Consider the following 20,825-nt stretch of genomic DNA (forward strand, 5'->3'; position numbering starts at 1 on the left):
GACCAGTCGTGCCTTAAACCTCTCAACCTCTCTATTTGACTTATATTTGATCTTAAATACCCACTTAGAACCAATTGGCTTCTTCCCTTATGGCAAGTCTACCACCTGCCAGGTGTGATTTTTTTCAAGTGCCTTAATCTCCTGTCCATAGCTTCTATCTACCTTGGGTCATATGCAGCTTCCTTAAAAGATTGTGGCTCGGTTAAGACAGAAAAAACACTGAGATATGACTGATATGTAGGATATAGGTTATCATAGGAGATTGCATTAGAAATTGAGTAGAGATTGTTAGCGTGTGTCTTAACAGTGGTGATGTAGTCCTTAAGCCAAATGGAAAGTTTTCCTTGTCGACAAGACTTCCTAGTCTCTACTTCTGCAGATGCTAGTTGTGGATGCATCTCCATTGCACCTGCTTCTTCTGTTATTTCTAAGAGAGGTTCCCGAACTTCTGTTGTCTCAGCTGCTTGTTCAAAAATAGAATTTTCATTTATTAGGGCTGCATTCTCATGTTCTCCACCATATACTACATGGTCTATGACTGTTGCATCACTTGTATTTTCCACTTCTGTAGCAGTATTGTCATCAAATGGCAACTGCATGTCCTGGGGTGTAGTTGGAATTACAGTTGCATGTGGTTGCTGCACATCTCCTGCTGCAAATGAATATTGAGAAGTGAAGAAATCCTTTAAACCATTTGAATCTGTAGTACTGTCAAAAATAAAAATCTCCTCTTTGAACAACACATCTTTGCTAATAAATATACTCCCTTTCTCTAGATCATACAACCTATAATCCTTTTGAGTTTCTGAGTATCCAATAAGAATAACCTTTCTAGCCTTGACAGTGAATTTATCACCTTTAGGTAGGTTACTTGCATAGCATAAGCAACCAAATACCCTTAAGTGATCTACTTTAACTGGCTTTCCATACAACAACTCATAAGGTGATTTACCTTGCAATACACTGATGGGCAACTTGTTTATCAAGTACACTGTAGTTCTTACACAATCACCCCAGAACCTCCTAGGAACTGAGCTTTGAAACTTTAAGGCTCTTGCAACCTCCAATATATGCATATGCTTTCGTTCAACCACCCCATTTTATTGTGGGGTGTATGGACAACTACTCTGGTGTATAATCCCAAGAGAAGCAAACAAGGTATTGCATTGAGAATTGAAGAACTTAATTCAGTACCATTATCTGATCTAACAACCTCAAACTGAGTGTTTATCATTGCAATGAATTTCTTTATTACAATAACTACTTCACATTTAGATTGTATTAATCATACCCAAGTAAATATGCTATAGTCCTCTACTATTGTAACAAAATAAAGCTTCTTGTCATATGTAGGTACCTTATGAGGTACCCAAACATCCATGTGTACAAGCTGGAAATAACTATTTGACCCGGTGCTACTAACAAGAAATTGTAATCGACATTGCCTTGCTAAAGGGCACACTTCACAATTGTCCTGCACTCTAGTATGTATCTTATTCTTCAACTCTGAAATATGTTGCATAGACTTTGCTGATGTTGCACAAATGCCATAATCTTGTTTCTCCATTTTCCTTCAGAAAACTTGCTGCTATTATTGGCAAATTCTCTTTTATCAGGTACAATCCATTATTTTCTCTACCAATCCCCATCACCTTGCCATTGTAAAGCCCCTGAAATATATAAAATTCGTGGTAAAAGCCAACTGAGCAACACAACTGTCTAGTGAGTTTTGATACTGATAATAGATTAAATTTAAAGTCTGGCACATATATGACTCCTTCAATAGTTTTATCCCCTAAGACTACTGCATCTCATGTATGTGTTATGTCTGCCTTATTGCCTGTTGGTAACTGTACTCCATCTGTTTTATGATCTGCCCTTTTAAGATAATCTAAAACACTCTTGCAATGTGTTACATGGTGAGTTGCACCTGAGTCCACTATCCAAACATGATCACTAGCAGCTATATTTGTCATTAAAGTGATAATACGTGCAATGTTTGTGGAACAATCATTTGTGGTGGTTTTGTGCAACAAATTCACCAATTGTTTGTATTAGTCTTCAGTAAAGAAATTTCCTTGTGTGGGCAGCATAGGTGCCTGCTTTTCCTCACTGGTGGTTGAATTATTCACATAGGTCCTGCCTCCTAAGTTTTGACCCTTCTTCTTGCTTTTGAAATCTGGTGGATACCCCACTATCTTGTAATAATTTTTCTTGAGGTGTCCTTTATAACCACAATAATCACAAACTAATCCTGGCCTCCTAGGTCTGAATTCATGAATTTTTTCTGCTATCATTGTGAATGGATCCTTTAGTGTGTTTGTGACCCCTAGGGTTCTTTGGCTTTCTTCTTGTGTGACTATTGCGTAGGCTTCATTCACAGTGATTACAAGTCTTTTAGCTAAAACATTACTTCGAATATTACCATAACTTTCATTCAATCCCATGAGAAACTGCAATAGACGTATGTTCTTCAAAAGCTCTACAGAAGGTCTGGTTCTTCACAATCACATGAGGCTAGAGGTGCTATTACATCTAATTCATCCCATAGATCCTTCATCTTAGAATAGTAACTAGTAACCGAGTCAGTTCCCTGTCTCAAAGTCGCAATAGCAGTCCAAATATGATAAATTCTTGTTAGATTTGATCTATCAAATCTCTCCTGAAAATCAGCCCACACCTTCTTTGCATTTGATGCATACACGATGCTAGGCATCAATTCATTAGAAACAGTACTACCAATCCATGAGAGAACAATTGTATTGCATTTCTCCTATTGCTCTGTTAATTCGCCTTTGTACATGCCTTTCACACAAGATCCATCCACAAATCCAAGCTTGCTCTTTCCCCGGAGTGCCAATTTCATCGCCCTGCACCACAGTGCGTAGTTTTCTGGACCTGTGAGCTTGAGCAGAATTAAGACGAGTCCTGGAGCATCTAAAGCTTGCAAAAATAGTGGATGATTATGATCTAGTGAACTGACTTCGTTATCCGCCATGGATGTTAGAAATTGAGCTCAAAATCGTAGAATCCCTTAGCTCTGAACTTTGCCAGAAAACCTTGAATATTGCTGGAAATCGATCGGAATTACAGTCCTTGCGATGACCGCTCTGATACCATGTTAGATTCTAGATAACGAGAGAAACAGAGAAATGAAGAGGAAGAAAAGTTCAATCTGTATTGTCTAAGAGAGAGGTCGTTCAATCCAATGTCTTATAGTGCTAATGTGCACTAACTAATTGACAGCACATAGCCAGCTGTCAAATAAACGAACTAACTACTTAACTGATATTGTAACTAATTCAAAGACCCCTTATACTTCTATTGTGTACACTTTAATACCTTATATCCCAAGAATCAAACAGCTACAATACCATGAATATTTGATGACATTAATAATAATTATTTCTATATTGAAGATCATGAGTCAGTTTTCCAAGTCTAAGCAAGGTAGTAAATAAAATTAACCTCAAAGGATCTCAAATTATCAGGATGAATAATAACTTGAATACGATGTATGATTGCCAAAGGACACTCACGTATTAGCTACTCGTATTATTTTCAACCAACTGCCTAAGAGGTTCCAAGGACAACAATATGGTTTCAATAATCTCTCAGTTATGAAAGTGCAAGTTTAGTACTTAGATGAAACAGATACAATTAATCCTTCAGCAATCAACTTAATATATAAAAATGTACTTGATCAGTTTACACAAGGAAAACAATATGGTTTCAATAATCTCTCAATCGCGGAAGGATGACTATGAAATAACACTCCTACAGTTGATGAAAAGGTCTAAAGTGTTAACTTATTGAATAAAATCAGTCACGAAGAGTCTTTCAACTAAGAGGGCATTTCAAATTAAAAGGAAACATATTTCTATGAGTATCTACTTTCAGAGAGCATCTCAAACATTTAGTTCTTCACATAGCATGTCCGACAGAAACAGTTAAATTTGTAATTACCTAAGTTGATGAATCTCTTTCTTTTCTTTAAATTAAATAATAGTAGGGATTGCAATTATATTTTAACCAGTAGAATAAGAAGTAACACGATAGTTAGAAGATTACTCTTTCGTCTTGGACAATAGCAATCTTTCCATCTTTACTTTGCCTTGGTCGAGGTTTCTCAATAAGTTATACCTTTGATGTCCACTCCTTTGTTCATAGAGTGATCCTCAATGGTTAGTCTGTACTCCATATGTTATGCAGACTCTATATTGGAAAAGGAGAAGGAAAAAAAAGACATCATCAGTACACTGAAAAATAAAAAATAGGTACACACACTAAAAAAAATTGAAAACACTCAAGTTTTGTAAACATTTATATTTTATAGACATCTATGTGATCTTTTTAGATTGTGAAACAATTACATATAGGAATAGTTCTCCACCAGTGTATTAAGTATACACTGGATCTTCATCCATAAATGCCTCTTCAAGACCATCTTATCCAATACCATAAACTCTTATTGATTCATCTTTGGTTGAAGCAAAGGATCATATATACAAAAAAAAAATAAAGCTAACTTGACTTAAAAAAGAGTTTAAGTTATCTCAAGATTCACCTTTCCACTGATTTTTCTTATTTTCAGCCATACTTGAACTACCATTCACTAAACTACTTTATACTCAGGGTACACATTCTGAGTACAAGCTTAATACGTCAAATTTAAGTTACCAAAAGGTTTAATGGGAAACTGAGGTTTTGTTCTATACGATCGCGAGTTTTGGCACGTGATCGCGTAAGCTGGAGGAAGCAGTGCATCACAAACGCGTGGGCTAAGTCACATTTGCGAAGAGGAAGGAGGCAGGAGCACGCACGTTGCTCTATGTGAAAGTGTAGGTCTGTCTGCGATCGCGTAGGCCTGGGAAGCCTATGCATCGTGTTTGCGTGTTTTTATGCGATCGCGTAGAGTAAGTTCTTGGGGCAGTTGGGTTTGTGCTTCGCGATCGCGAAGATGGACATCTGGGCAGACTTAAATATTTCAAAAACGAGGGTTTGAGTTTATTTCACAATTTGATTTTGGGAGCACGGATTGAGGCGATTCTTGCAGATATTTTCAAGGGAGTGATTGGGGTAAGTGATTCTAACTTAGTTTTGGTTAATTCCATGATTATATATTAGATTTCATCATTTAATTAGTGATTTGGGTTGAAATATTGGGGGAAAATGGTGAAACTTCTTAGGCTGAATTTTGGGAATTTGAGCGAGATTTTGGTATCGGATTTGAGTAATTTGGTATGGTTGGACTCGTGGTTGAATGGGTATTCGGATTTTGTATCTTTCATCAGATTCCGAGTCGTGGACCCGAGGGTTGACTATTGAGTTGACTTTTTGACTTTTGATTAAGAACTTAACATTTTTATATGGAATTAATTCCTATAGCTTGAGTTGATTGTATCGAATTGTTTGTGGCTGAATTCTAGGCATTCGGAGGCCGATTCGCGAGGCAAAGGCTTGTTGGAGTAGAGATTTGCACGGTTTGAGGTAAGTAACACTTCTAAACTTGGTTCTGAAGGTATGAAACCCTGAATTACGTGTTATGTGATTGGTGTTGAGTTGATACACATGTTAGGTGATGGGCGTGTTGGAGTGCACCGTAGGAATTGTGACTTGATCGATTCCGTGGAACCATATAATTGAATAATCTTGTTGTTATCCGTATATTCTTCATGTGTTAGAAAATTGAGCTGTGATTCATGGTAGAAATCATGCTTAGGCTACATGCTGGTACTGTTGGGACCCACAAAGCTCGTGTTGCATGTTGAATTATTTGCTTAATTTGCAATTATGTACTCAGTCACATCCATCATTTGCATATCATATCTCAGTCTCTGTTACTATTTATTATTGTGTTATATATCATTGTTTGGGCTAATTAGCATGAGCATTGTGAGCCCGAGAGACTAGAGAGATTGATGGTTGAGTTGGGGCCTGAGAGTCATGTTGTGAGTGAGATTTGTGGATCGGGCTGCACGCCGAAACATGTCTTGTGGCTTATATATGAATCGGACTGCACTCCGCAGCAGGCCTTTTCGGCTCCTCCGGAGTCTGCACACCCACAGTGAGCGCAGGTACCTACTGAGTGCGAGTGCCGAGTGCGAGTGTCGAGCAATTGGGAGGATTGAGTGACTGTGAGGAATGAGTGACTGTAAGGATGGAGTGAATGGGAGGACTGAATGATTGATGCTCTAAGAGTATGCATATGATTCCATCACTGCTTTGTATTACAGTTGGCATACATAACTGACATGTAGACATCGAGATGTATCATTTTTCTTTTCAGTTACACTTGACATATTTTACATGTAAGAGCTTTAACTGTTGAACATGAAAGCATGCCTACATTTCTGTACTGTATTTTTGTAATTGGATTGTACCTGTGAAACTCGTCACTGCTTTCAGCCCAAAAGTTAGACTTGTTACTTACTGAGTTGGTTGTACTCACGCTACACCCTGCACTTTGTGTGCAGATCCTGGTACTTCTGGGTACGGTGGTTGCTGACTTTGGAGCTATTATTCAGTTCGGAGATCCTCGAGGTAGTTGCTTTGGCGTCTGCAGTCCTTGACTCTCCTCCTTTATCATTTAGTTCTATTTATATTGTTTTCCTCTTCTAGACAGTATTTCAGATTATGTTACTGTATAGATGCTCATGTATTCAGTGACACCCGGATGTTTGGGGAATATTGTATTAAGTCATGTTATCTTCGTATCTGTATTTATGAGATTTTTTTCTTAAACTCATTTATATTTATATTACGGTTTCAAACTTAAAGCATGCGTGGTTGTTGAGATTGTCTGCTTGCCTAGTATTTCGATAGGCGTCATCACGACATGTGAGATTTGGATCGTGATAACTTTTACATAGGGCTAGAAATTGAACTACCTATAAAAAAAATGCATTAGACCGAGTTATGAAGTTGTCTAGATCAAGTCTCACACAAAATTAACTGGAAACTTTTAAACTAATTAGGCCTAGAAATTATATTATTTATAAAAGATTTATGATCATACTTTAGACAGTGATATAAAGTTTTTTGGAAGGTTTTACATATGGAAGTTCAATAGAACTTTATACCGAAGGTCCAAAAAATAAACTATCTATAAAAAGAATATAATTTATGATCAAACTTTAAACCATAATTACTTTAAAGTTGTCTAGAAGGATTCATTTTCCCAGAAGTTCACTGAGAACTTTTAGTCCAATATAATCGTCTAAAATTGTATAAAGATTATGATCAAAACTTCATACCATTGTTGGAAAACGTTAGTCCAAATTTTCCTCTTTCAGTTGTGTAGCGCTTGGGTCATATCTACAAAAAATTTAATAGCAGAGACAAAATATAAAATGGTGGCATAAAAAGTACTATTTGTGCTTCTGCCATAAGTATTGACTTTTGTAGAGTCTGAATATGATCGTCTGGCCTCAAAATGTCTATCAACGGAATATATTCATCGATCTAATTCTTCATGAACTAGAGCCAGCGGCAAATCAAGGAATTCAGATAAATGAATGCACTACTACATTTAAGATATATGTTTCGTTTGATTATTACTTTATCAAATTTCAAGTGAATACTTCAAATTTTAAAGTTGATGCGGTCAAGTGATATTTTTATTGAAGGTTAGGTTTTTAGGCTAAAAATATCGTGATATAAATTCTACCAAAATAAGTGAAATTAAAAAAATATCAAGAAAAAGCATGAAAATTAGCACATCAACAACTATGCTAACCGCTCGAAATAGCCCGATCCAGTTAATAAAAAGAAATATTTGAGAGAAATAAAAAAGAGAAATATTGGTAAAGAAATTATGAATTTATATGAATTATTTCCCTCCACATAATCCGCCACTATTTAGTGCTCATACACTTATTCGTATAGAAGTATGCGTCTTTTGAAGTGTATTTTCGTATATAAAAAAATATCCATTTTTTTCCATCTATTTATCTTTTTGCAACTGATAAATAGGGGAAGGGAAAGTTGACCTTTTCAAAAACAAACTTCACTTCGACCTTTTGAGAGGAAAAAGCCTAGTCCAGTGACGTGACCAATTGAAACAAATTTCGAGGTGTTTTTTTTACAAAGGACTACTATTATTGCTCTTTTCTTCTTCAAATATTAGCTGTTTTCCTAAATATTATTTTACAGATCTGTGCTCTTTTTTTCCTTGGAGATGAAACACAATTAGTTGTATCGTTACGACTTACGTGGTTTGTCTGGTTGTCAAAGACATGTCACTGTTTTGCTTCATGTGCCATCTATTTAATAGGGTACTAGACGCTTTAATTGGTCTATTCTTATATTAAAAGTAATGGGTTTTTAGGAGGGATTTAAGAAAAATAATTTCAGCACAAATTTCTTATAAAATATGATTGGAGAGGTTAGGAAAATTCTCTATACTATTTTGGTCCTATATGCAAAACTAATTTCTTTATAATTAACATAATACTTGATTGATGGTATTAAATAAATATAAAATATCGGAAATAAGCAGAAGAGACTCCGGTTCCCATGATATATATATATATATATATATATATATATATATATATATATATATATATATATATATATATATATATATATATATATACTACAAAACATTATAAGAAATTATATTTGAAAATATATATACATAACATACTATATATAGTATACTACAAATTATCCCTTTAACTTTGTGCCACGTAACTGTTAATATGTTAATCAACCTTAGTGAAACTGTGGTTTTGTCTACATCAATAATTGTTTCTTCGATATTGTATGGGTCAAAAATTATCTCTAATATGATCAAACCATGTTAACATTAAGGAGGCATTCACAGACTGCCGTGTGTCATCAATACGACTTCAATAAAGATCCGTCCAAGGTCGAAGTGGTTCCAGAAGCAATGAAGGTTGCGGTCGAAGAGTCAGAAAGGATTAAGGTCGAGAAGTCGATATGGATCAAGGTCGAAGTCGAGCATCCAAGACAGGGTTATAAACGCTAGTTTTAGGATAGGACACAAAAGATAATATTTTAGTAGATATTCTCTGCACCTGTACTATTAGGGTTTTTAGGAATATGTTCCCTATATATAGAAAAAGACACAATGATAGGGGACATGAGATATTCACTTGTAAGAAAACACATTGACTTTATAGAGAGAATCTGGCCATATTACAAGCATACAAAAATAACATTTTTACTAAGATTGTTGTCTAGCTTTTTCACTTGATCCCAGAACAACCTAAGTGTTGTAAGGCTCATTAATCATTCATCATTGTCAAAAATAATATCCACAGATCCCACCCCTTTTCGGGTGACTCACACGTTTTTATTTACGTAAATGCCACTCATTACTACTTATTATTATTTAATGTTATCTTCTATATTTTTGGATCATTGAATACCGTTATTATTGCTCACATTCATTACTATTTGGGAAAATATACATATTATCTGCCAGAAAACTGATAACTTTAGCTTTTGGATATTATTATTAGCTAAGATTGATTCTATTTTACTTAAATCTAATTGGTTGAACCCAGATCTAAATTTTTGGGTCAAACAGTTTGGCGCCGTCTGTAGGGTCTTAGCTAATTTTTTAGTTTCCTTTAGATCTACAGCCCACGGGAGTCACTAACCTATCAAACCACAAGATCTATCTCTTTCTCAGCACGTACAGAAACCTACATGGCAGGTAACCAAGGAGATAGGATTAAAGTGACAGGTGACTTTCCTGGCAACCTGATGAACGCTATGAATGAGAGCTGTAAAATGCTAGGCGGTGACGTGACACCCACTGCCTCCCCTAGGAGCGAGAGGTCGCCTTCCCCAGGAGCGAGAGGTCGCCTCCCCCCATTGCAGCATAACATAACCAAATAGAAAAGGGGCCTACACGTCCATAGGAGAAGGGATGCCACCGGCCATGAAAAGCTCCTCGAAGCGTGGTTGACCGATACGCTAGTAAGCATGCTCAACAAACCCACTCCATGCACGACCACAGAGATCGCAAGAGCCCATATAGTGCAACGAACAGACGAACAAGGCGACCAACCAAACCCTCCAACACCAGGTATAACTCACAATGTTACTAACAATGCAGGTGACAGCGTCCTCGCCACTATTCTAAAGAGGATGGAAGAAATGGTGAATGAAAATAAAGCGCTAAGAGATCAAATAAAAGAACACCAAGAACGAGTCGACAAGATACTGGGCGCCCCTAAGCTACTGCCAAAGGGGGACGCCGTTAGATTCGTAGAGCAGCCTTGTATGCCATACCAAAGAAAGTATCACGCCGGTAGATCTGGTCGACGAATGCCAGCTGACCGGATCCCGCGTGCGCAGAATGTTGAAGCTGACAGCCTCGCCAAATTGGTCGCAGCCACTAAAAGTATCACGATCGGGGATAAAAGTGTAGTCCACCTCTAAACTCATCGCTAGAACAAATCGAGGTGATATCTGTAAGTTTAACTTAGGATTAGCGCAATCGTAATATCACCTACTTACAGGATGGCACACTCCCAAACGACAAAAAAGGATTAAAAAAAACTAAGAATGCAAGCAGCCAGATACAATATCCTTTGTAGCGACCTATACGAAAGGACATACGGCGGCCCTCTGGCGAAATTCTTGGGCCCAAACCAAACCCAGCGCGTCCTCGAAGAAATCCATGAAGGCCATTGCGGCGCTCACTCCAGCAATCGAGCACTCGTTAGGTATCTCATACGGGCAGGATACTTTGGCCTGCCATGAAAAAGGACACCTCAGAATTTGTGAAGAAATGCGAACATTATCAGGAATACGCCCCAATAATTCACCAAGCAGGCGAACATCTCCACTCAGTCACCTCTCTGTGGCCATTCATCAAGTGGGGAATGGGCATCGTGGGCCCTCTCCCAGCAGGGTGAGGTAATGTACAATTCCTTTTCGTTTTAACTAACTATTTCTCTAAATGGGTGGAAGCAGGAGCGTTCGCCCAAATACGCGAATAAGAGGTAATCACCTTCATATGGAGAAACATCATCTGCCGATTCGGCCTACCTAAATAGATCATCTGCGACAACGGACCCTAGTTCACGGGAAAGAAAACCATTGAACTCTTCGAGAAATGGCATATTAAGAGGATACTCTCAACCCCGTATCACCAGGCGGCTAACGGGCATGCAGAATCCTCCAACAAGTCCATATTAAACATCATGAAGAAAAAGCTCGAAGACACCAAGGGACTGTGGCCAAAAATACACCCAGAAGTATTATGGGTGTATAGAACCACCCCAAAGACGAGCACAAGAGAGACACCCTACTCTCTGGTCTATAGAACCGAAGCAGTCATACCAGTCAAAGTCGGAGAACCCAGCCTAAGGTACTCCCACGAAAGTGGTACTAGTAATGACGGGAGTAGAAGACAGGAACTCGATGAGATCGACGAACGAATAGATATGGCATACATAAGGACGGTCGCCCAAAAGTAGCAAGCAGAACATTACTACAACAAGAAAGCAAAGATCCGGCCACTCAAAGTCTGGGACTACGTACTCAAAACCAAAACTCAAGCAAGCAGAGATCCACGGGAAGGCAAACAGGGAACAAACTAGGACGGCCCGTACAAAATTACAGCCAAAACAAACAAGGGTTCATTCCAATTAGAGACGATGGAAGGAAAATAATTACCGAACAATTGGAACATCAGCAACCTCAAATACTTCAACTTCAAAAAGAAAGAGGCGCCCCAAGTCGTACTCTTATTCCCTTATTTGAGTTTTGTCCCATTAGGGTTTTCTCAAGGAGATTTTTAACGAGGCGACAAAAGGGACACTTCGAGTCGAAGTATGCGAGGGAGGGACCGTTTTTCTCTTTCATTTCCCAACTCCTCAATACTATCCAAGTAGAACAATAAAGGGATTAGATAGACTGGGACTGGAATGCCAGCCAATGCCCAAAATCTGTAATTTTCTCCAATCATATAATCAGAGCAACAACGTCAAAGTAATAAGAAACGTACGTTTATCAGAAACACATTAATAAAAGGTTAAGTTCAACCCAACTCAAATAAATGCCTATCGGCCCTCGGCCGCACTGTAACAAAGGTTAAGTTCGACTTAGCTCGAACAAACACCTATCAGCCCTCGGCCCCACCTTAAAAAGGTTAAGTTCAACCCAACGCGAACAATACCTATCGGCCCTCGGCCGCACCTTAACAAAGGTTAAGTTCGGCCTAGCGCGAACAAACACCTATCGGCCCTTGATAACTGGGGATTTTGACTACTTATTAGCACCTTTTAGCTTTTATTTTAGTCCGAAAGTATTGAATTATGTTCCCGAAATTAATGAGATTGTGCAAAATGTAGGAATGCTGGAAGTTTGGTTTATCAAGATGAAATCCGACTCAAAAATAAGTGTTCCGAAGAACAAGGAAATAAAGGGCGCAGAAGCATAAAGGTGCAGTCCGCAGAAGAAATTGCGAACCGCAAAATTCCATCTGCGGCTGCAAACCAAGAAGCAAAATTCAACAGAACTTTCAGCAATGTGTGGACCGCACATGAATTGTGCCACCACAAAACCAGGCTTTTAGTGACAAAGATGTAAAGTTCAGAGAATATGCGAGAAGACCAAGTCCTGAAGCCTTTGTGAAGTGCGAACCGCACAAGAATTATGCGGCCGCAGAAGTTTGCCTCGCGGCCGCAGTCCAGAAATGTGTGGCCGCAGAAACCTCCTTCCTGCCAACTGAAGATATCTGCAGACCGCACATGGAATTGTGCGGCCGCATAATCTCCCGAGGGGCATTTTTTCGTGATTTTTAGCCCTGTATAAATAGACGAGTTTCACAAAATTACAAATTTGAACATTAAAAGTTGTTGTAGCCGTTTCTTTTTATTACTTTAGGAAGTTTTACATTATTTTGGTGTATTAACATTAGATTTCATCATTTTAATCTTTCATTATGGGTTTAATTAGCTTTTCTTCTTTACTCTCTTCAATACCCATTATGAGTAGCCAGATTTTCATTAGGGTTGTGACCCAACCCTAGTGTGTAAACCTTATGGGTGATTAATTTAATGCTTGTTTATAATTGGATGTTGATTATTTATCTTAGTTCATGCCTCAATTTTAGAATTAGTGGTTGCAAATATTGATTCATGCCTATTTGACTTAGTCTCTACTTGAGAAAGAGAGACTTAGTCTGGGATAACTTGGCTAACAAGGAATTGAGTTAATTGAGAGATTGATTAGCCTAATTAAAGGGTTCAAACTAGAGATAGTAAGAATTCGACTTGAGCTCATATCAACTATTTTGTTTGATACCCATTTGGACTTGAGAAATCCAAATTAGTCAAAATCACTCTCTGGCCGAGAGGTATTGAGTGGGTAACGTAGAGTTGAGGACTATAATACACCCCAATCAACAAAACAAGTGTGAACGTCTTTATCCAATTAGGCAAACACCTAGGTTATGGTCCCAACCCTAGGCCTTTAAACTATTTGGAAAATCATCAAAAACATTCATCTCTAGTTTATTTACCTTAGCTTACAATCATTAGAGTTATAGTAGAAGTAGAAATCAAAACTCTGTTGTGGAAGTGCAATTTAGGTAGTCCATTCACTTGCTTCAAATATATACTCCTGACACCCCTCATAACTCCTAGTGGATTCGACCACGAGTCATAGTTGGGTAATTATTATTGCATACGACCATATCATATCTCTTATTGAGGTGTGTTGTGGACGTCATCAATTTTTTGGTGCCATTGTCAGGGAGTTATAACGGTCTTAGCTATATATTTGGGTGTGTTTTTGGAAATTTCTTTTCCTTTCGTGTTACTAACTTATGTGAGAAATTGTAGTTACAACCATGGCGAACAATGAGCTCAGAAATTAGCCTTTGGAGTATGTAGACGTAGAGGATTAGCAAGTTGATGAGGTTCCTCTTGAACCTCAAGCCAATTGAAGAGGCCGAGTGCCTCATGACAATGTCCCCGCTCCACCCCTACCTCCACCACGAGTGGATCCACACCGGATATTACCCAATGAAGGATATGCAAGTGCAATAGTCCATCCCCGTATTAGGGCAGACAACTTTCAAATAACCAATGTGATGCTCACTTTGCTTGAGCAACAGGGTTTCTTCACCGCTGCTCCAACTCAAAATGCATATAAATATTTGAAGGGGTTTGTGGATACTTATTGGGGGAGCAAATAAACAAATGTCACTGAGGATGCATTGAGGATAAGGATTTTTCCCTTCTCTCTATGGGGGAAAGCATTAGATTGATTGGAACGTTTGCCGAACCATTCCATTCATACTTAGGATGAGTTGGCAGAAAAGTTTATTTCTAAGTTATTCTCTCCGGGGCACATGGCTACACTTCGAGATGAGATTTTGGAATTCAAGCAAGAGCCGAATGAACCACTACACCAGATATGGGAATGTTATAGAACAATGATTAAGGAATGTCTCAACAACGATATGACAGAGAACATGATTCAACAAACTTTCAATTGTGGGATTAACACAACCAACCAATATGTAGTGAATCGACTTGCCGGTGGAAACATCATGACTATGCCTTATGCGGAGGCATGTGAGATTTTGGATGAGATAGCAGAAACGTCATCGGCTTGGCAATCCCGAGCCAATGTTCCACAAGGTGACCCAAACATGATCCACCTTCACAAAAGGTTACAAGATCATGGGCAAGCCATTGCCGAGTTGACAACCACCATGTCGCAACTAGAAAAGGCCCAACTAAATCAAGTGCAAAATACCAAGCAAGTCAATGCCATGGAGGGAGTGAACATGAGGGTGAACAAGAGGAGGACCAAGGGTCCACAAGTGCAAAATCGAGTGGAGAATTATGTGCAAGAAGGTAGTGGTTTTGAGCAAGATGATTCTTATAATGAACAAGAGGAGGAAGTGCAATATGTGAACAACTTTCAAGGGCAAATAAACAACTTCCAAGGCCCAAACCAACAACAATGGCAACCTAAAAATAACCAAGGCAATTGGAATTTTAACAATCAAGGCAATTGGAGCAGAAACAACAATCAAGGGAATTGGCATAACAACAACAATCAAGGAAATTGGAGTGGATATAATCAAGGAAATTGGGGGGGGGGATAACAATCAAGGAGGATGGAACAACAATCAAGGCAACCGGGGGTGGGTTTTCAAAGGCCCCCGATGTATCAACAATCGAGCAACTCGCCTCCTTATTCTACACATGGTTCAAGTTTTTCAAATAACGAGATGGGGCGTATTGAAAATATGTTCAAGCAAATGATGGAAAAGAGTGCATATTCGGATGCCAAACTTGCCTCACACAATACATCAATCCGCAACCTAGAAGTTCAAATAGGGCAAATCTCTCAAGCTCTAAATTCTCGTCCTAATGGGGCTTTACCAAGTTACACGGTAGTAAACCCAAAGGGTGAAAATAACACAGGGCATGCCATGGCATTACTACAAGAAGTGGAAGAGGTGGGAATGCACGCACTTCAAATCAAAGGCAACTTGTGGATGATGAGCAAGTGGTACAAGAAGAAGAGATACCGAATAATATGGTGTAACCTAATGATGAAGTTCGGATTGATATTGATGATAGTGTGGAAGAGACTCAAGAGAAGGTAAACCCGTCTAGGGATCACATTATTGACATATCGAAATTGGTAGTGCAAAAGGCTAAGGCACCATTGCCTAAGCCTCCACCTCCATACCCTCAAAGACTTGCCAAGCAAAATGGTGAGAATCAATTCAAGAAGTTTATTCAAATGATGAAGAGTCTCTCAATCAATGTGCCATTAGTTGAAGCTTTGGAACAAATGCCCGGTCATGCAAAGTTTATAAAGGATCTTGTGACAAAGAAGCGGTCAATGAATTTTTAAACCATCAAAATCACTCATCAAGTGAGGGCAATTGCATTCAATAACTCCTAAGTTGGAGGATCCTGGTGCTTTCACGATTCCTTGTACAATTGAAAGTGCCGAGTTTGCTAAAGATCTTCGTGATCTTGGGGAAAGTATCAATATGATGCCCTATACGGTTTTCAAAACTTTGGGGATTGTGCAACCAAGACCCACCTCTATGAGATTGCAAATGGCCGATCGTACTATGAAGAGGCCTTTGGGAGTGATTGAATATGTCTTGGTTCGTGTTGATAAATTCATTCTTCCGATGGATTTTATCATTCTAGATTGTGAGGTTGATTATGAAGTGCCGATTATTCTTGGGAGACATTTCCTTGCTATGGGGAAGGCTCTTTGTGATGTTGAAGCGGGAGAGCTTACATTCCGGGTTGGTGATGAAAAAGTGGTGTTCCATGTGTGCAAGTCCATGCGGCAACCAAATAGCAATGAGGTGTGTTCGTTTGTGGACTTGGTGACTGATGTTATTATTAATGACACAAGTGCTACAATTAATGTTGGTAATATGTTGGAGGCCGTATTGCTCAACTTTGATGATAAAGAGATGGATGGCTTCATGTAATGTGTGAACTCTTTGCAAGGAATGGGGTTGTACAACTATGCACCCCAGAAATTATCTTTGGATCTTGAAAATAGGACAACTCCTCCTACAAAGCCTTCTATTGAAGAGCCTCCCACCTTGGAGTTGAGGCCATTGCCTCCACATCTTCAGTATGAATTTCTTGGCCCTTGTTCTACTTTACCAGTTATTCTTTCCTCTTGTTTGACTAATGTGCAGGTAGATTCCACATTGGCGATGCTACACAAGAGGAAGAAGGCTATTGGATGGACATTATCGGATATTGGGGGGATAAGCCTCGCCTTTTGCACGCATAAGATCAAGTTGGATGATGACGCCAAACTATCTATTGAACATCAAAGGCGACTCAATGAGGCTATGCAAGAAGTTGTCAAGAAGGAGATTATCAAGTGGTTGGATGTCGGGGTGGTCTACCCCATCTCCGATAGTTCGTGGACTTCTCCAGTTCAATGTATCCCAAAGAAAGGGGGCATGATGGTTGTCACCAATGACAAGAATCAGTTGATTCCTACAAGAATGGTGACCAGATGGAGGGTGTGTATGTACTATCGCAAGCTCAACAAAGTCACAAGGAAGGATCACTTTCCACTTCCTTTCTTAGATCAAATGCTCGATATATTGGTCGGTCGTGCTTTCTTGTTGGGTATTCGGGCTACAACCAAATTCTTATTGCTCCGAAAGATCAAGAGAAAACAACCTTTACATGTCCCTATGGTACTTTCGCCTTCAAACGGATGCCATTTGGTTTGTACAATGCACCGATGACTTTTCAAAGGTGTATGATGGCTATCTTCACGGACATGGTGGAGGACTACCTTGAAGTTTTCAGGGATGACTTCTCGGTTGTTAGGTATTTTATTGATGATTGTCTTGCAAATTTGGATAAAGTGTTGGCTAGATGTGAAGAAATAAATTTGGTGCTTAATTGGTAGAAATGTCATTTCATGGTCGAGGAAGGCATTGTCCTTGGACACAAAGTATCAAAGCATGGAATTGAAGTTGACAAGGCAAAAATTGAAGTGATTTCTAAACTTCCACCTCCAACGTCGGTAAAGAGTGTGCAGAGTTTCTTAGGCCACGCGGGATTTTACCGACGTTTCATCAAAGATTTCTCTAAGGTGGTGAACCCGTTATGCAAGCTTCTTGAGAAGGCAACTTCAATGATGATTTCATGAAGTCTTTTGAATTGTTGAAGTTCAAATTGACAACTACTCCCATCATCACCTCTCCAAATTGGAGTGTCCCTTTTGAACTCATGTATGATGCAAGTGACATAGCGGTTGGGGCTGTTTTGGGGCAATGCATCAATAAAACTTTTCATCCAGTCTACTATGCTAGAAGATCATAAATAGTGACCAAGTCAACTATACCGTTATGTAAAAAGAGCTCATTGCCATTGTGTTTGCAATTGAAAAGTTTTACCTGTACTTAATGGGTGCAAAAGTCATTGTCCACACGGATCATGCGACACTTCGGTATCTTATGAGCAAGAAGGACTTCAAAGATCGGTTTATGAGATAGGTGTTTTTGTTGCAAGAGTTTGATATTGACATCCAAGATAGAAAAGGGAGTGAAAACCAAGTGGCGGACCACTTGTCTCATTTGGAGGAGGAAGGGAGGCTGCATGATGGACTTGAAATCAATGACTCCTTCCTCGATGAGCAATTCTTGGTTATTTCAATGAAAGAGGTGCCATGGTTTGTGGATCTAGCAAATTTTCTTGTGTGTGGAATCATTCCAGATGAGTTCTCTTCAAACCAAAGGAAGAAGCTCAAAGGGGATTGTCAAGATTATTATTAGGATGAATCATACCTTTTCCAGATTTTTATAGATGGGGTGATTAGAAGATGTGTACCGGAAGAAGAGCAAGGTGAAATTCTTGGGGCTTGTCATTCTTCGCCATATGGTGGTCATTATGGTGGAGCAAGAACGGCGGCCAAAGTGCTTAGTTGCAGCTTCTATTGGCCCACTCTTTACAAGGATGTGGGTGAGCTAGTGAAAAGATGCGATGAATGTCAATGGGCCGGTGGAATCTCAAATAAGAATGAAATGACTCTCACAACCATTTTAGAGATTGATATTTTTGATGTCTGGGGTATTGACTTCATGGGACCTTTTGTGAGTTCTTGTGGAAGCACCTACATCTTGGTCATTGTTGATTATGGGTCCAAATGGGTTGAAGTTGTTGCTTTACCCAACAATGAGGCGAGAAGTGTGGAGGATTTCTTGAAGAAGAATATTTTAACAAAGTTTGGTACTCCACGTTCTATTATAAGAGATGGGGGGTCACATTTTTGCATTAGGGCTTTCGACACTTTGCTTAGCAAGTATGGTGTTACTAACAAAGTCACGACTCCTTATCACCCACAAGCTAGTGGGCAAGTGGAAGTCTCCAATCAGGAGATAAAGAGTATCTTGTCCAAAATAGTACATACTAATCGGACGGATTGGTCCAAAAAGCTTGATGATACATTATGGGCTTATCGGACGGCTTACAAAACACATATCGGAATGTTGCCATACCGGTTGGTGTTCAAAACATCTTGTCATCTTCCGGTAGAACTAGAGCACAAGGCCATGTGGGCTCTAAAGAAGTTGAATCTTGATTGGGATGTAGCTGCTAACTTGAGGGTTGCACATTTAAATGAAATTGGATAAGTTTCGGTACCATGCTTATGCAAGTTCATCCTTGTACAAAGAAAAGATGAAATACCTTCATGACAAATACATTTGGAATAAAGAGTTCAAGGTAGGCGATCTTGTATTGCTGTTTAACTCAAGGTTGAGGATATTTCCCGGGAAGCTAAAGTCTAAATGGAGTGGTTTTTTTGAAATTGTAGGTGTGACACCTTTTGGTGCATTAGACTTGAAGAACAAAAATAATGAAGTATTCTGAGTCAATGGTCACCGGATGAAGCAATATTTGGGGAAGGTTGGAGATAGCCACGTCGTGGCAGTCATTCATTTCAATTGATGGGATTTTGCGTCGTGCCGCGACGTTAAATCGAGCGCTTCTTAGGAGGCAACCCATGTTTCTTTTCATTTTCCTTTTGTAGTTAGTTATTGTTTTTATTCTAACTCGATTTGAAGCGTGCTAAGAGGGTGAGTGTGACTTATAGGAATTGTAGACATAAATCTGGCTAAGTGTTGCAAGAATTGCGAACCGCAGTTGATTTGTGCGGACCACACATTTTTGGTTGCTGCAGCAAAAGAACATTGCGGTCGCGCGATTAGCTTGCGGACCACACAAATGAGAGGGAGAAAATACCAACTCTCTTAAGTTTAGCATGTCAGATAAAAGGTCGATGTGCGACCGTATATGAAATCCACGGCCGCGACTTAGAATCTGCGGTCGCACACAAAATTGTGCGTATTACATATGAGATGCTCACCAGGTAACAGAGTGCGGACCGCACATGAAAATATGCGGCCGCACTCGCTCTTCTTTCCTTTAGTAAACAAAAAGTATAAATAGAGGAATAGGGGCATTTGGTACTTTTTCACTCTCTGGGCATAAAAATATTCCTCTGTTAAACATTTCTTGGTGATTTCATCTGTCCACACACACAACATCTGTGATCAGTTACTCATTACACTCATTCATCTGGTATGCTTCAATTTTTTGTTAATCCTTTTCTTTTAATTTGTAGATTTTTAGTCCTTTTTAGGCTATTTGTCATTAGAATTCAGTTGTGTATCCATGTGGGGTTAAATCTGTAATGGGTTAACTAATACATGCTCTATAGGGACTAGGTTAACATATTTTCATGCTTCTATGATGTTGCTATGTAAAAATTGAGCACAAAATTGCAAAACCTAGATAGAAACAAAATTGACATGTACGTAACTTTTAAATTCTGCAGCCGCACTTGAATTTGTGTGGTCCGTAGATGTGGAATTTAGGGCAACATAGTGAAGAACTCATTTTGTGACCACAAGTTAAAATGTCAGGACCACAGAATTCTCATCGCGGCCGCAGAACATCCCATTTACTGTCATCATAGAGTCCATAGTTTTTGACTCCAATGTGCAGCTGCATTTCTAATTGTGTGGACCGCAGAAATCATGTTGCGGCCGCACATCAGCCAATTCTTTGTCATCAGGGAGTTGGCATCTTTTAGGTTTCAGAGGTGCAGCCACAAGTAAAATTGTGTAGACCGCACTTCAATTTTGCGGTCGCACAACAAAACTGTGCGGTCCGCAAGTCCTCATCTGTGGCCACAAGTGAAATTGTGCGGACCGCAGATCATTTCCCTGCAAGCATGTTCTAGCTGTGTGCCCTCACTGTGTCTTCTAGTTTATAGCTTACTTGCATATCTCATGTGCATGTCTAAAC

The 20,825-nt window shown here is 39.1% G+C and overlaps 1 protein-coding gene across 1 annotated transcript; it reads right to left on the reverse strand.

Moving 5' to 3' along the window:
- Window positions 1-2,054: 2,054 nt before the first annotated feature.
- Window positions 2,055-2,998, reverse strand: LOC142178330 (uncharacterized). Its single transcript, XM_075247660.1, has 3 exons — window positions 2,802-2,998; window positions 2,534-2,708; window positions 2,055-2,453 (listed from the first exon to the last, which is right to left on the reverse strand). Exons 1-3 carry the CDS (start codon window positions 2,996-2,998, stop codon window positions 2,055-2,057), a joined length of 771 nt encoding a protein of 256 aa, XP_075103761.1.
- Between the last annotated feature and the right edge of the window lie 17,827 nt (window positions 2,999-20,825).

The sequence above is a fragment of the Nicotiana tabacum genome, chromosome 24 (genome assembly GCF_000715075.1).
Source record: "Nicotiana tabacum cultivar K326 chromosome 24, ASM71507v2, whole genome shotgun sequence".
Classification (NCBI taxonomy): domain Eukaryota; kingdom Viridiplantae; phylum Streptophyta; class Magnoliopsida; order Solanales; family Solanaceae; genus Nicotiana; species Nicotiana tabacum.